The 14546-nt window shown below is 36.3% G+C and overlaps 1 protein-coding gene across 1 annotated transcript in view; it reads left to right on the forward strand.

Annotated features, from left to right (window-relative positions):
* The window catches only part of GALNTL6 (polypeptide N-acetylgalactosaminyltransferase like 6), a 1542469-nt gene that overhangs the window by 500739 nt on the left and 1027184 nt on the right, over positions 1-14546 (forward strand). Inside the window, exon 2 of the mRNA NM_001191298.2 lies at positions 276-384. Coding sequence (NP_001178227.1) covers positions 276-384 — 109 coding nt within the window. The remainder of the gene's footprint in view (positions 1-275; positions 385-14546) is intronic.

Genomic DNA, 14546 nt, shown 5'->3' on the forward strand with positions numbered 1-14546 from the left:
TAGGTGAAGTGGTGCACTAAATTATGAAAGGCTTTGGATAAAATAAAATTGGAAATGTAGGTGTTGTGTGTGACACAGGCTCTTATTTTAAAAACAGAAAAAAGGTTTTAAAATGTGTGTCCATCAGGTCACTAGCAATGCTTTTCTTTTCAGTAGATGGGGAGAATCAGTTATTGGAGTATTTTTGATTGCCTATGATGCATCTGGCTGTATTTACCAGCCATACAGAAGGAACTACCTCCTTTTTATGCTCTGAATACTTTCCTTTTCCACAGACATTCCCACTGGGCCTGGGAGATGGGCAGTTCTATGCATGGACAGATGGTTTGAGAAGAAAGGACTGGCATGACTATGGCAGCATGCAGAAAGAGGCTATGCGCTCAGGTATGGAGTTCAGTGTAAGCCAAGTGCTGCTTTGCTTTGTCACTTACAGCATCTCTCATTAGCCTTCCTTCTGAGCACAGGAAGGTAGGTTTCATGGCACCGTTGGTGGTCAATGATGGGCAGAACCAAAACAATTTCAAATTTCAGAGAGGAAAAAAAGAAGAATCACATTTACAATAGGAGATGGACAAGAGGTCATTTGAGTTTTAGAAATCTGTCGTGTTGTATACTTCTGCATGTTTTTCAATCATTGCTGAGGGTATCTTGAATTGCTCTGTGAGTCTTAACTTGGCACAGACATATCTTGAGCTCAGTTCACTCATTGGGACTGTGGTGTATCTAACTGGCTGGGCCAAGGATGAAAGGAAGACCACAGTTCTAAACACTGGCAGGTGGATCAGAGGAGCCAAGGACCTGAGGTTGATGATATTTGGGCAAGCTAACAGGCGGTTCAGTGGAATTCAGTAGGTTCATCTACACAGAGCACAGTTATAGTCTTGAGGTAGTGATAGAAGAAGCATTTTACATCTTAGAAAAAGCAAAGGGTAAAAGGAAGTCCTTCTATAAGAACTTAGGTTGTTGCCAACAAGAATTCAGAAGGGTGCACCAGTAGTAACCCAGGGATAATAACATGATAGAAGTCCATATTGTACTATTCAAAATAAGGAGCTCTGTTGCTGCATTGTTGTTTGCTGGTCTTTTCTTTGTCATGGTGAAGATATCACAGGAATAGAGAAGCTGTGGTTTGCTAAAAGCATCTGCCTAGCAGTGAAACTGTGCATCCCAGGTCAGATGATTAGCAGAACCCTGGGAAGCTGCAGGCTGAGATTCTTCTGGCCAATCTTCCTCAGAACTTTCCAGCCAGGAAGACAAAGGTGAGGGCATTCACATGGTCATGAGGCTCTTCAGGGCTGCAAATGTTCTTAGCTCTGGGTCAGGGGTGCCTGACCTAATGAGAGTCTTCCAGTTTCTTCTTTCGTTCCTTTTCTCTTAGTAAGAATGTCGCCTAACCCCTGCTTGCCCCAAGAACATTCCCTGTGTTCAGAGCATCAGCCTCTTCCAGATTACATCATCCCTCCAGCCTTGTTTGGCCAAGACTCTACGCAGGGTCATGAAAGTGAGCTCTTTAGCAGTATTCTCACTTTCCTAGTTCTCTCATCTTCTCCCTCTGTTTGCTTGATCAGCCCTCCCTTCAGCCAGCCCTCTGTTCCTCTTTTTAACCACTGGAGAGCTGATCCCATAATTTAACAGGAAATTCATCATCGTTATCCTCATCAACTTAAAAGGTACTGAATAGATGTTTTGTGCTGGGTGCTTTACATACGTATTTTGTTTAAACTTCAGAGTGACTCTGATAAGTATTGTAATCTCCAATTCTTTAAAAGAGAAAAGGAAAGAAAAAGAACTGAGTTCTTAAGAGCTCATGAAATCTTATCCAAAGTCAAATGGCTAACCAGATGCAGAGCACGATTAAGTCAGGTCTTCTTATGCTCCATTACACCCTGCTATCAGACACCTAGTAACAAAATCTGGGCAAAATGAAGTCATGACAGGACACGTATGAGAGAGAGACACATCTGGCTCTTATTCTAGCTTTTTTTGCATAAGTGGCAAGTCAGTTTGTCTTTCTGATATTTTACTTTGCCGAATTGCTATTACGACTGTAGATTATATATTTATATTTAAATAATTGGCCTATTATTTATACATGTTATAAACTCTACCAATGATAACTGTAATAGTCCATCTAAATTATTTTCACTTGATTTGGTGTGCCTGTCTTATGCTTGTGCCAATATATTTTGGATACAAAATGGAATACTTCACATTTATTTCTGTATAATACTACCCTTTCTGCCTACTGGAAAACATACCTTTAATTGTTACATCCTTAGTGGGGCAAAAGAAATTGACCTATAAAGAAAATTGGTACTATAGCAAGTTTCCTAAAGTAGATATGTCTTGTGCAATTAAAAAGCTCTTAAGTAGTAGTATGTGTATGAGTCACTGGAGGATATATGAAAAGCACAATAGACTGTAATTCATTTTTTAAATATTGTAAAATATAAATAAAAGGAGTATGCACACACAGACATACATGCCATTACAAAGTCAAAATCAACACCTCCGTCCTTAATAAACAGGCCAAGTAATATGGTTATCAGTGCTATTCTGTCTCCTCCAAACCTTGAAATCCATGTTCCCACTTACTTTCCTCTATAATTTCTTACATCTAAACTAATACTGTTACATTCTGCCTGTGTTTGGACTTTAAAAATTGAAGCATAGTGTATGATTTTCTTCTTTCATTCAGAATTGTTTCTGAGACCCATCCTTCTGCATGTGTGCAATTCTAGTTGATTCATTATTACTGCTGTTTCATTTTCTACAACAGTTTCCACTTTGTAAACATTTTGAGAGTTCTTGGGTTTTGGTTATGTGCTCTAAGTATCCTTGCTCATGGTTATGGGATAAAGGCAATATTTTCTTAGGGTACATATTTAATAGTAGAATTGCATGTCCAAGGAATACGCATTTCAATTTTACTATGTAGTACATGACAAACTGTTTCCCAAAGTTGATATACCTATTTTACTCCAGTAATGGATGGAATTCCCATTGCTCTGCATCCTGTCAACACTTAATGTTGCCTGATTTTTCATTTCTTCTGTCGTGGTGGTATGAAATAGGTACTCACTGTCACATGAATTTGCATTTTACTAATTTTAATGTAGTTGATCTCTTATTTATGCTTATGAACCGTATATGCCTACTTTTGGGTAAAATTCCTATTCCTTCCTATTTCCAATTTTTTAATTTATTTTTTCTTATTGATCCACAGAGTAATCTTATTTTGAATAATATCTTTTCCTGGTTTTATATGGTGAAAATATCTTATCCCAGAATTGTAAAATTTTTTTAATGTCTGTCTATATTGTTTAATGAATAGGAGTTCTTAATTTTGTTGTTGTCAAATTTGCAAATCATTTGTAAAGGATAGGTTTAATTGATGTTCCATACTGTCTTTTTAAGCTTGAGAATTTTACCTTTTACATGGTCTGAAATGCAGCTCATCTTCATTTTTATATCATGTGAGGTAGGGACCCAATATTTATTTAGTTTTGCCTAGTTAGCTATCCAATCAACAACACCATTTCCTAGAAAATGTATTTTTCTCCACATAGACCATAAGTGTTGACTCTGTTATTAAAAGATTCCATATTTGTGTGTTATCTTTCTGGCTTCTCAATTCTGCCCCATGAGTAAAAATCTTTAAACTAATAACATAATGTTTCATGTATGAATCTGTTATGTCTGTTCAGTCGCTTAGTCGTGTCCAACTCTGCCACCCCATGGACTGCAGTACACCAGGCTTCCCTGTCCATCACCAACTCCCAGCGCTTGCTCAGACCCATGTCCATTGAGTCAGTGATGCCATCCAACCATCTCATCCTCTATCATCCATTTTTCCTTCTGCCTTCACTCTTTCCCAGAATTAGGGTCTTTTCTAAAGAGTCAGCTCTTTGCATCAGGTGGCCAAAGCTGAATACTATATCTTTATAGCAGTTGTTGAAATCTGACAAAGTTCATCCTGCTTTCTTTTCTTCCTTGAGAATGTGTTGCCATTCTTAATGTAAAACTTTTCTTTCAAATTTTACTTTAAAATTTCTTTAAAATTTTATTCAGCTTCTCAGACTATATGTACACATACACAGATATACACAAAATATTGGAAGTTTACAACTGTGTTAAGTATATTGATAAATTAGGGAGTAATTTGCAATTTTCAATATTAAATTATTCATTCTGTGGTTTATATTTCTTGGTGCTTGTCATCTTTATGGGTATGTTTATAATTTGATTGTCAGACATTTTCAGTGGTTTTCCTAGAAAATTAACATTATATGGGTGTTGAGCATGATATTAATCTTATCAAGATTCTGAACTATTTGTTGCTGATATAGAGAAAGTTTAATTATTTTTTAATATGGACTCATTTTAGAAAACTTTCTAAACTCTTCTGTGGGTTATAATCATTTACCAATAAGTGATTTTGGATTCTCAATGTAGATATTCATAATGCCTGTACGTAGTGACAGTGTGCAAAATGTTTTTCCATCCTGTACTCATAATTTTAGTTATTTTTACTGTTTCTGCATTTGCCAGAAGCTCGAGTATCATATTGTCTAATGGATATTGATACCTAGTTTTGACTTATGATTCTGACAATAGCAAATTAATACTTGTGTTAGGATTTTATCTACTTGATGAAAATGTACCATACCCTGTTAACTAAGTCATCTGGGTATGGCTTTCTGAGACTTTTACTTTTTACATCTTAATGAATGTTGATTTTAATCAAAATGTTTGTTTGGTTGTATCTATTGATTAAAATGCATTTTCTCCTTTGTTTTTTTTTTTTTTTTTTTACTTTACAATATTATATTGGTTTTGCCATACATCAACATGCATCTGCCACGGGTGTACACATGTTCCCCATCCTGAACCCCCCTCCCGCCTCCCTCCCCAATACCATCCCTCCAGATCGTCCCAGTGCACCAGCCCCAAGCCTCCTGTATCGAACCTGGACTGGCGATTCATTTCATATATGATATTATACATGTTTCAATGCCATTCTCCCAAATCATCCCCCCCTCCCTCTTCCACACAGTCCAAAAGACTGTACTATATATCTGTGTCTCTTTTGCTGTCTCGCATACAGGGTTGTCATTACCATCTTTCTAAAGTCCATATATATGCGCTAGTATACTGTATTGGTGTTTTTCTTTCTGGCTTACTTCACTCTGTATAATAGGCTCCAGTTTCATCCACCTCATGAGAACTGATTCAAATGTATTCTTTTTAAAGGCTGAGTAATACTCGATTGTGTATATGTACCACAGCTTTCTTATCCATTCATCTGCTGATGGATATCTAGGTTGCTTCCATGTCCTGGCTATTATAAGCAGTGCTGCGATGAACATTGGGGTACACATGTCTCTTTCAGTTCTGGTTTCCTCGGGTGTATGCCCAGCAGTGGGATTGCTGGCCGTATGGCAGTTCTATTTCCAGTTTTTTAAGGAATCTCCACACTGTTTCTCCATAGTGGCTGTACTAGTTTGCATTCCCACCAACAGTGTAAGAGGGTTCCCTTTTCTTCCACATCCTCTCCAGCATTTATTGCTTGTAGACTTTTGGATCACAGCCATTCTGACTGGCATGAAAATGGTACCTCATTGTGGTTTTGATTTGCATTTCTCTGGTAATGAGTGATGTTGAGCATCTTTTCATGTGTTTGTTAGCTATCTGTATGTCTTCTTTGGAGAAATGTCTATTTAGTTCTTTGGCCCATTTTTGATTGGGTCATTTATTTTTCTGGAATTGAGCTGCAGGAGTTGCTTATCTATTGATTTCTTTCTATTGATTTGTGATAGCAAACTTTGAATTTATGGACTAAATCTGTCTTTTTATGTATTACTAGATTTGGTTTGCTAATATTTTAGTGATTTTGTATGTCTATTTCTGAGTGAATATTGGCCATGAATTTTTCTTTCTCATAGAATCCTTGTCAAGTTTTGGTAACAATGTAATGATAACTTTGTAAAATGACTTGAGTAATGATTCTCATTCACTAAAACTTTTTAGTTTATTGTCATATGTTAGAATTATTTATTTATAGTTATGATAGTCTTGTGGGTGAAGATTATTTGAACGTGGACTTTTCTTGGAGAAAAGATTTTTCACAGTGGGGTTAAAATTTTCATATTTATTGACACATTTATTCATAACATTCCCTTAAGAGTTTTATAATGTCTGTTGTACTTCAATTCATGGTGCTTTTACTTTGAAATATCATTTATTTGTTTTTCTGTCAGTTTTTCTTTATCTGTTACACTAAGAAATTGTTGATTTATTAATCATGAATAATGAAATAATATTTTCATCTTATCTATGGTATGTTTTTTCATTAATTTATAGTCATATTGGTATTTTCTTCTTTCATTTGACTTTTACTACATTTTTCCATATTAAAAAGTTAGATTCTTATCTCCTTAATTTCAGCCTTCTTCTATTGTGAATAAGAATTTAGGACTCTAAAATTTCCCTCCAAACACACTTTAAGTACATTACATTGATCTGTGGTTTAATGTTTTATATTTATTATGTTTTAATTATACTACATTTTAGTTATATTTTCAAATGTATGTCCTATTTAATAAACACTGAAATTACCTTAAAAATACAAACACCCATAAGCTGCTTCCTGGTGGGACCTCAGCGATCTTTATTAAAATATATTCATAAAGTGCTGGTGTGTGCTCAGTTGCCGCTCAGTAGCTTCAGTCGTGTCCCGCTCTGTGCAACCCTGGACTGTAGCCCTTCAGGCTCCTCTGTCCATGGGATTCTCCAGGCAAGAACACTGGAGTGGGTTGCCACTTCCTCCTCCAGGGGATCTTCCTGTCCTAGGGATTGAACTCATCTGCATCACCACTAGCACCACCTGCTTTTTGCAGATATTTTTGTTAGGGTTTTTACTGATGTTGTTGGTTTATGTTTTGTTTTGTTTTGTTTTGGCAATTGTATCTTTATGGCATATTTGATAATTTTTTAATAACAGATATTTTAAGTACTAATTTCTATAAAAGTAGGTGGAATTTAGAAGGTAAAGTAGTAGCTGAGTTATAAGGAAATGGTGAAAATGCTTTCTCCACCTTTGAGAAAATGGAGTTTTCTTCTTATTAAATTAATTTTTTTTGGAGTATAGTTGCTTTGCAATGTTGTGTTTCTGCTGTACAGCAAAGTGAACCAGTCATCAGTATTCATATACCCCTCTTTTTTTTTTTTTTAATTTCCTCCCCATTTAGGTCACCACAGAGCAAGGGGTAGAGTTTCATGTGCTATATAATACGTTCTCATTATTTATCTATTTTATACATATTAATAGCATCAATACTATATTTGTGTCGATCTCAGTCTCCGAATTCATCCCCCCCTTTCTCCCCTGGCAAGCATAAGTTTGTTCTCTATATCTGTGACTATTTCTGCTTAGAAAAAGTTCATCTATTCCATTTTTTCTAGATTCCACATATCAGCAAAATTTGTTTTTCTCTGACTTAACTTCACTCTGTATGGCAGTCTCTAGGTCCATCCATGTCTCTGAGATTGCTCTATTCATTCCTTTCTGTGGCTCAGTGATATTCCATTGTATATATGTACCATATCTTCTTTATCCACTCTGTTGATTGACATTTAGGTGGCTTCCATGTCCTGGCTATTGTAAACTGCTGCGCAGTGAATATCAGGGTGCATGCATACTTTTGAATTATGGTTTTCTCCAGATACAGAAGTGGGATGTTGGATCATTTGGGTAGCTCTATTTTTACTTATTTAAATAACACCTCATTAGTGGCTCATACCAATTTAAATTCCCTTCAACAGTGTAGGAAGGATTTCCTTTCCTCTACACTCTCTGCAGCCTTTATTGTTTGTATCAATAGATTATTTGAGAATGGCTATTCTGACCAATGTGAGGAGATACCTCATGTAGTTTTGATTTGGCATTCCTTAATAATATGATGCTGAGCATATTTTCATGTGCCTCTTGACCACCTATGTATTTTCTTTGGAGAAGTGGCTCTTTAGATGTTCTGCCTGGTTTTTTTGATTGTGTTGTTTGTTTTTTTTTTTTTTTTTTTTAGTAAAATCTTCCAATTATGCTTATATTTGAAAATTTGCCTATAAAAATATTGGAAAATTATAGTGCCAGAAGGTAGTTTTCTTTTCTTTTTTTTTTTTTTTTATTGCCAAAAGGTAAGATTTATTTATTTTTTTTTTTAAATTTTTTTTTAATTTTTTTTTTTTTTTTAAAATTAAAAAAATTTCAGGTATACACGTGCTCCCCATCCTGAACCCGGTTGTATAAAGCTGTTGTATAGTTTTGAGATTAGTCCGCTGTTAGTCAATTTGATTGAAAAATATTTTCCTTCCATTCTGAGGGTTGTCTTTTCATTTTGTTTATGGTTTCCTTTGTTGTGCAAAAGCTTGTAAGTTTAATCAGGTCCCATTTGTTTGTTTGTTTGTTTTTAATTTCTTTAGTCAGTATTCAGCCTTACATTTAGGTATTCAATCCATTTTAAGTTTATTTTTGTGTATGATGTTAGGGTGTGTTCTTTCAGTCTTTTCTGTGTAGCTGTCTAGTTTTCCAGCATCACTTATTAAAGAGGCTCTCTTTTCTCCATTGTATATTCCTGCCTCCTTTCTCATAGGTTAGGTAGCCAGAGTTGCATGGGTTTATCTCTGGACTCTATCCTATTCTATAATCTATATTCCTGTTTTTGTGCCAGTGCCATACTGTTTTGTTGACTATAGCTTTGTAGTAAAGTCTAAGTTCAAGGGGCTGATTCCTCTAGCTTGTTCTTCTTTCTGCAAGATTGCTTTCATTAATTTGGAGTCATTTGTGTTTCCATACAAATTGTGAAATTTTTGTTATACGTCTGTGGAAAAAAATGCCCTTGATAATTTGATAGTGATTGCAACTGAAATCTGTAGATGTCTTTGGTTGAGGAAATGGAGAGTTATTATATAAAAAATGTACATATATAAGGAGCAATTAAATGATTTCCAAACATTAGGTGTAACTTAGTTATTTTTGGGTACATGCTGTATTCCTTAGAGTTTATATTAAATGTATAAGAATTTTTTAATTTGTTAGATAGAATTCTAATTAATGTTTTTTAAGTTTCTATTATTTCATAGTATTTGTTTTGGGAAGTAGCATTAACCAAACCAAATTACTATAGAAGAATAATGTCCAAATACCATTTCGGGTTCAGGCAGGCTTCTAGAGGAAGTAAACCAAATTTTTAAGAATAAAGTCATATCCCTGACCAGACACATTTTGTGCTTTCATCTAATTAGATTTTTCTGAATTCTCTTTCTCATTATTTCCTATGATCAAAGTCATATTTTAGGCACTATTGATTGTGCTCATATATCTTATATATGATCCCATTATATTTATTTAGTTTTCATATCATTTTAGAATTTAGTGACATTTGATTTTTATTCCTAGCACTTAGCTATCCTTTTGAGTTTTATATATCACAAAATGGATAAACATGCTTTTTGAACCATCATTCAAATTATTATAACAATTGATGGGAATGACCTGAAATACAGACTGTTTTGAAATATTGAGATAGTGTCTGATTGATGGGTCATGGGTCAATATCAGTTAAGCTTGGTATAATCATTTATATTAATAGCAGCTAAGATATGCTACTAAAGGAGGTACTCAGCTGACATCATTCCATGTATAAATTGAAAAATGTGACAAATTCTGATATAAAGACAAACTCTGCCTATGGCATTCCTCTGAATGATGAATCTCATAATTTCTGCTGGATGTCCAGAAAGAAAATTCAATTAGTGTAGGCAGCTGTTTCTCTAATTATGTGATATTCCTTATTTCTCCTACCACTGCTGTTTAAGTGGTAAATGCTTTTTTAAGTCAGCCATCCAGAGTGATGCAGGGGGTGTATGTAAGTGCATCACATCTTGGTGTAGTTTATGAAATCCTTCATATGGGCCCCTGATCTGTATTTCTAGAGAGTATCGTATTTTTAGTTTTGATGTAAAAATTTTCTTGTCCATTATTTTTATTCTAGCTCAGATTTCACTGTGTTTATCACTAGATTTTTGAATGTCAATATATGTTGAATCAACAGGAGGAAAATCTGTTTTTCAATCTTTGTAGGGGCTCTCTTTCTCTGAAATAGTTTATATTCTCATATAATCACAACCATGCATTCCACTATGTGGATTAGATATCCTGTGGAATTATATCTACGTTCTCATTATTTCCATTTGTGTAGTTAATCATAATACAGGTTTTACAGTGAAGATTTTCTCTGTCTTTGTCATTTATTCAATTGTTGATTCACTTATTTGACAATACTTAAAATATGGATGTCACTATATTCAAATACTATTCAAAACTATGGAAGAAAAAAAATAGACAAAAATGAATTCTAGTAGCATTTCTGTGGCATGAGGATAGTTGCAGGTGCTTTCACTCCAGCCATGACCCGTGGTTGTCACAGAGCCATGACATGACATGGTTATCGACACCACGGCTGTTTAAATACTGACTGTTAATCTCTCCTGCCTAAACTTTTTCAGTCACCTCCTCACTGATATCCCTACCCCAGGGTCAGTGCTTCAAATTGCAGCTAGAGTCATCTTCTAAAAACACATAACCAGATCATTCCACTCCTCTGCTCCAAAGCATACAAACCCAGTGATCAAATCCAAAATGTACTGCAAGTCCTTTCTGTGAATATGAACTGCAGCACTATCCACTCCCAGGCTTCCCCAGGGCCTCAGTGGAGAAACAACCCACCTGCCCATGTAGAAGTGGGTTCAACCCCTGGATCAGGAAGATCCCCTGGGTCAGGAAATGGCAACCCAATCCAGTATTCTTGCCTGGGAAATCCACAGACAGAGGCGCCATGTGGGCTACAGTTTGAGGGTCACCATGACTTGAGCACGACTGAGCATGCACAGGATCCACCCCTGACCAGCGGCTCTCATCTCCTCATCTACTGTTTGGTGTGTAGTGTCTCCACTGGCCACGTTGTCCTCTGCTTTCCCTCAAGAATGATAAATATGTTCCAGGAACTTTTCGCTTGTTGTTCCCGCTGTGTGGACCAAATGCTGCGGTCTGTATTGTCACTGCCCCTCCCCCTTCCGTAAGGTCTCAGACCATGTATCAGCTGTTCCTATGTGCCTGCCCCAATCACCATATCATCGTGTAGAGACAGAATCCATTTCATTCACTCTCCATCTTTGGACCCTACTTAATTTTTACAGCAGTTATCCTTCTATCTCTGGAGTAGGAATTGGAAATCCCCTCCGGTATTCTTGCCTGGAAAATTCCATGGACAGAGGTCATACTAATGATGGTGAGTTTCCATCACAAGACCTCTGAAAAGCCTGAACTAAAACTATTTGAGAGGTAAGGAAGCACCATGGTTTAAAATGATTCACAGTGGGTTTTCCTACGTTCCTTTAAACAAGAGCTCCCTTTAGTGCTGATCAGGGACCCATTTTGCTCTTAAATGTCTTTATTCTGCTTAATTGAATGAGATTGCCAGCTGCACAGAATGAAAAACAAAATGTGCTCCATCTGGAGAGACCATAAGTGCTTTGCTTTCAGGGAAAAAAAAAAAAAAGGTCACTGTGCCATAACTACAGTGGCTCCTGGCCATCTTTTATGGATGCCTCATGTCTCATTTTTTGTTTCCTGTACTATATAGCAGGTCCTTGATTAGTTACTATTTTATATATGAGAGTGTGTATATGTCAGTCCCAACCTCCCAGTGTATTCCTCCCACCCTCTCTCCCTTGGTAACCATAGGTTTGTTTTCTGCATCTGTGACTCTGTTTCTGTTTTGTAAATAAGTTCATTTGTACTGTTTGGTGGGGGAGGGGCAGTGTTCCCCAGGTAGCTCAGTTGTACAAGAATCCAATGCAGGAGACACGGGTTCAATCCCTGGGTTTGGGAGATGCCCTGGAGGAGGAAATGGAAACCCACTCCAGTATTCTTGCCTGGAAAATGCCATGGACAATCCATGGAGCCACAAAGGGTCAGAAAAGACTTAGTGACTAAACAACAGCTTTTTTTTTTTTTTTTTTAGATTCCATATATAAGTAATAGCATTTGTGTCTCTTAAAAGTAGTATCTGGCCTTTTTTTGTTACTACAGTGAACATCATTTATTGTTAACAGTTTAGTCTAATTTATACATCTACGATGTGTTCTCAATAAATTTCATAATGAAGTTTGTTGGAAGGTGGTAAAATTTGGGAATATTACCAAAACAACATTATTATTCATTAGATTAAAATTAACTTTTAATGAAATATTTCCTTTGACACTCATTCTATAATAATGAAAACATAAACTGGAACTGAAAAGACAGTGAGCATTCTGTTGAGATGTATTCTTTATGGGCTAATAATAGAATGAAATTTAGCTGAAACTGAGGTAAGTGACAGTTACCAAGGGAGAATTCCCTTCAGTATCACAATATGAAAATAGCAATATAGACACATCTCAGAAAATTTGTTAAACTGCACTCAGTTCATGTTTTTTAAAAAAAAAAGTTAACTTTAAAACAAAAATTCAGTTTAAGCATATGTTGCAAAAGTTGAAATATCAACTTCCATAAGCAAGTGTATATGGGCTTAATTAGCCTTTTTTTCTCATTAGTGGTTTAATTAAGCTGTGGTTTAATGATGATGCTTGTTTCAGAGTTATTTTAAGTGTTAATTAAGTTAAATAAGTAAACTATCTGGGCTGTAGTATATATTCAATATATGGATATCTGTATACAGGCAGACCTCGTTTTATTGTTCTTCATTTTATTGCACTTGGCAGATATTACTTTTTTTTTTTTTGCAAACTGAAGGTTTGTGACAACTCTGCTTTCAGTAAGTCTATTAGCACCATTTCTCCAACACATTTGCTCACAATGTTGTAAACATTTCTATTATTATTACACTTGTTAAGGTGATCTTTGCTCAGGGATCTCTGAAGTTCCTATTATAAATGTTGGGAGGCACCATGGACCACACTCACAGAATTCAGGGGAGTTGCTAAATGGCTGTGTTCTGACAGCTCCATGGCTACCCACTCCATCTTTCTCCTTCCTCAGGTCTCCCTATTCCCTGAGACACAACAATATTTGAAATTAGGCCTATTAATAATCCCACATGGCTCTCACGGTGCTCAAGTGAAGGGAGCTCCATGTCTCTCAATTTAAGTCAAAAGCTAGACAGGTTGAAGCTTAGTGAGGAAGGCAGGTCAAAAGCTGAGACAGGCCAAAAGCTAAATCTCTTATGCCAAACAGTGACCAAGTGTAAGTGCAAAGGAAAACTTCCTAATCAAAATTAAATTTGCTGCCACTATAAGCACATGAATGATAAGAAAATCAAACAGCCTTACTGCTATGAAGAAGGTGTAGTGGCCAGGATAAAAGATCAAACCAGTCTCAACATTCCCTTAAACCAAGGCATAATCCAGAGCAACTTTCCAAGTCTCTTCAGTTCTATGGTTGTGTGTTTATTCACTTCAGTAGTGTCCAACTCTTTGTGACCCTATGGATTGTAGCCCACTAGGACCAAGACCATTCCCATAGAAAAGAAATGCAAAAAAGCAAAATGGCTGTCTGGGAGGCCTTACAAATAGCTGTGAAAAGAAGAGAACCAAAAAAGCAAAGGAGAAAAGGAAAGATATAAACATCTGAATGCAGAGTTCCAAAGAATAGCAAGAAGAGATAAGAAAGCCTTCTTCAGCAATCAAGGCAAAGAAACAGAGGAAAACAACAGAATGGGAAAGACTAGGGATCTCTTCAAGAAAACCAGAGATACCAAAAGAACATTTCATGCAAAGATGAGCTTGATAAAGGACAGAAATGGTATGGACCTAACAGAAGCAGAAGATATTAAGAAGAGATGGCAAGAATACACAGAAGAACTGTACAAAAAAGATCTTCATGACCCAGATAATCACGATGGTGTGATCACTGACCTACAGACAGACATCCTGGTATGTGAAGTCAAGTGGCCTTAGAAAGCATCACTATGTACAAAGCTAGTGGAGGTGATGGAATTGCAGTTGAGCTATTCCAAATCCTGAAAGATGATGCTGTGAAAGTGTTGCACTCAATATGCCAGCAAATTTGGAAAACTCAGCAGTGGCCACAGGACTGGAAAAGGTCAGTTTTCATTCCAATCCCAAAGAAAGGCAATGCCAAAGAATGCTCAAACTATCGCACAATTGCACTCATCTCACACGCTAGTAAAGTAATGCTCAGAATTCTCCAAGCGAGGCTTCAGCAATATGTGAAACATGAACTTCCTGATGTTCAAGCTGGTTTTAGAAAAGGCAGAGGAACCAGCGATCAAATTGCCAACATTCCCTGGATCATAGAAAAAGCAAAAGAGTTCCAGAAAAAACATCTATTTCTGCTTTATTGAATATGCCAAAGACTTGACTGTGTGGGATCACAATAAACTGTGGAAAAATTCTGAAAGAGATGGGAATACCAGACCACCTGAACCTGACTCTTGAGAAATTTCTATGCAGGTCAGGAAGCA

The sequence above is a fragment of the Bos taurus genome, chromosome 8 (assembly GCF_002263795.3).
Source record: "Bos taurus isolate L1 Dominette 01449 registration number 42190680 breed Hereford chromosome 8, ARS-UCD2.0, whole genome shotgun sequence".
Classification (NCBI taxonomy): Eukaryota; Metazoa; Chordata; class Mammalia; order Artiodactyla; family Bovidae; genus Bos; species Bos taurus.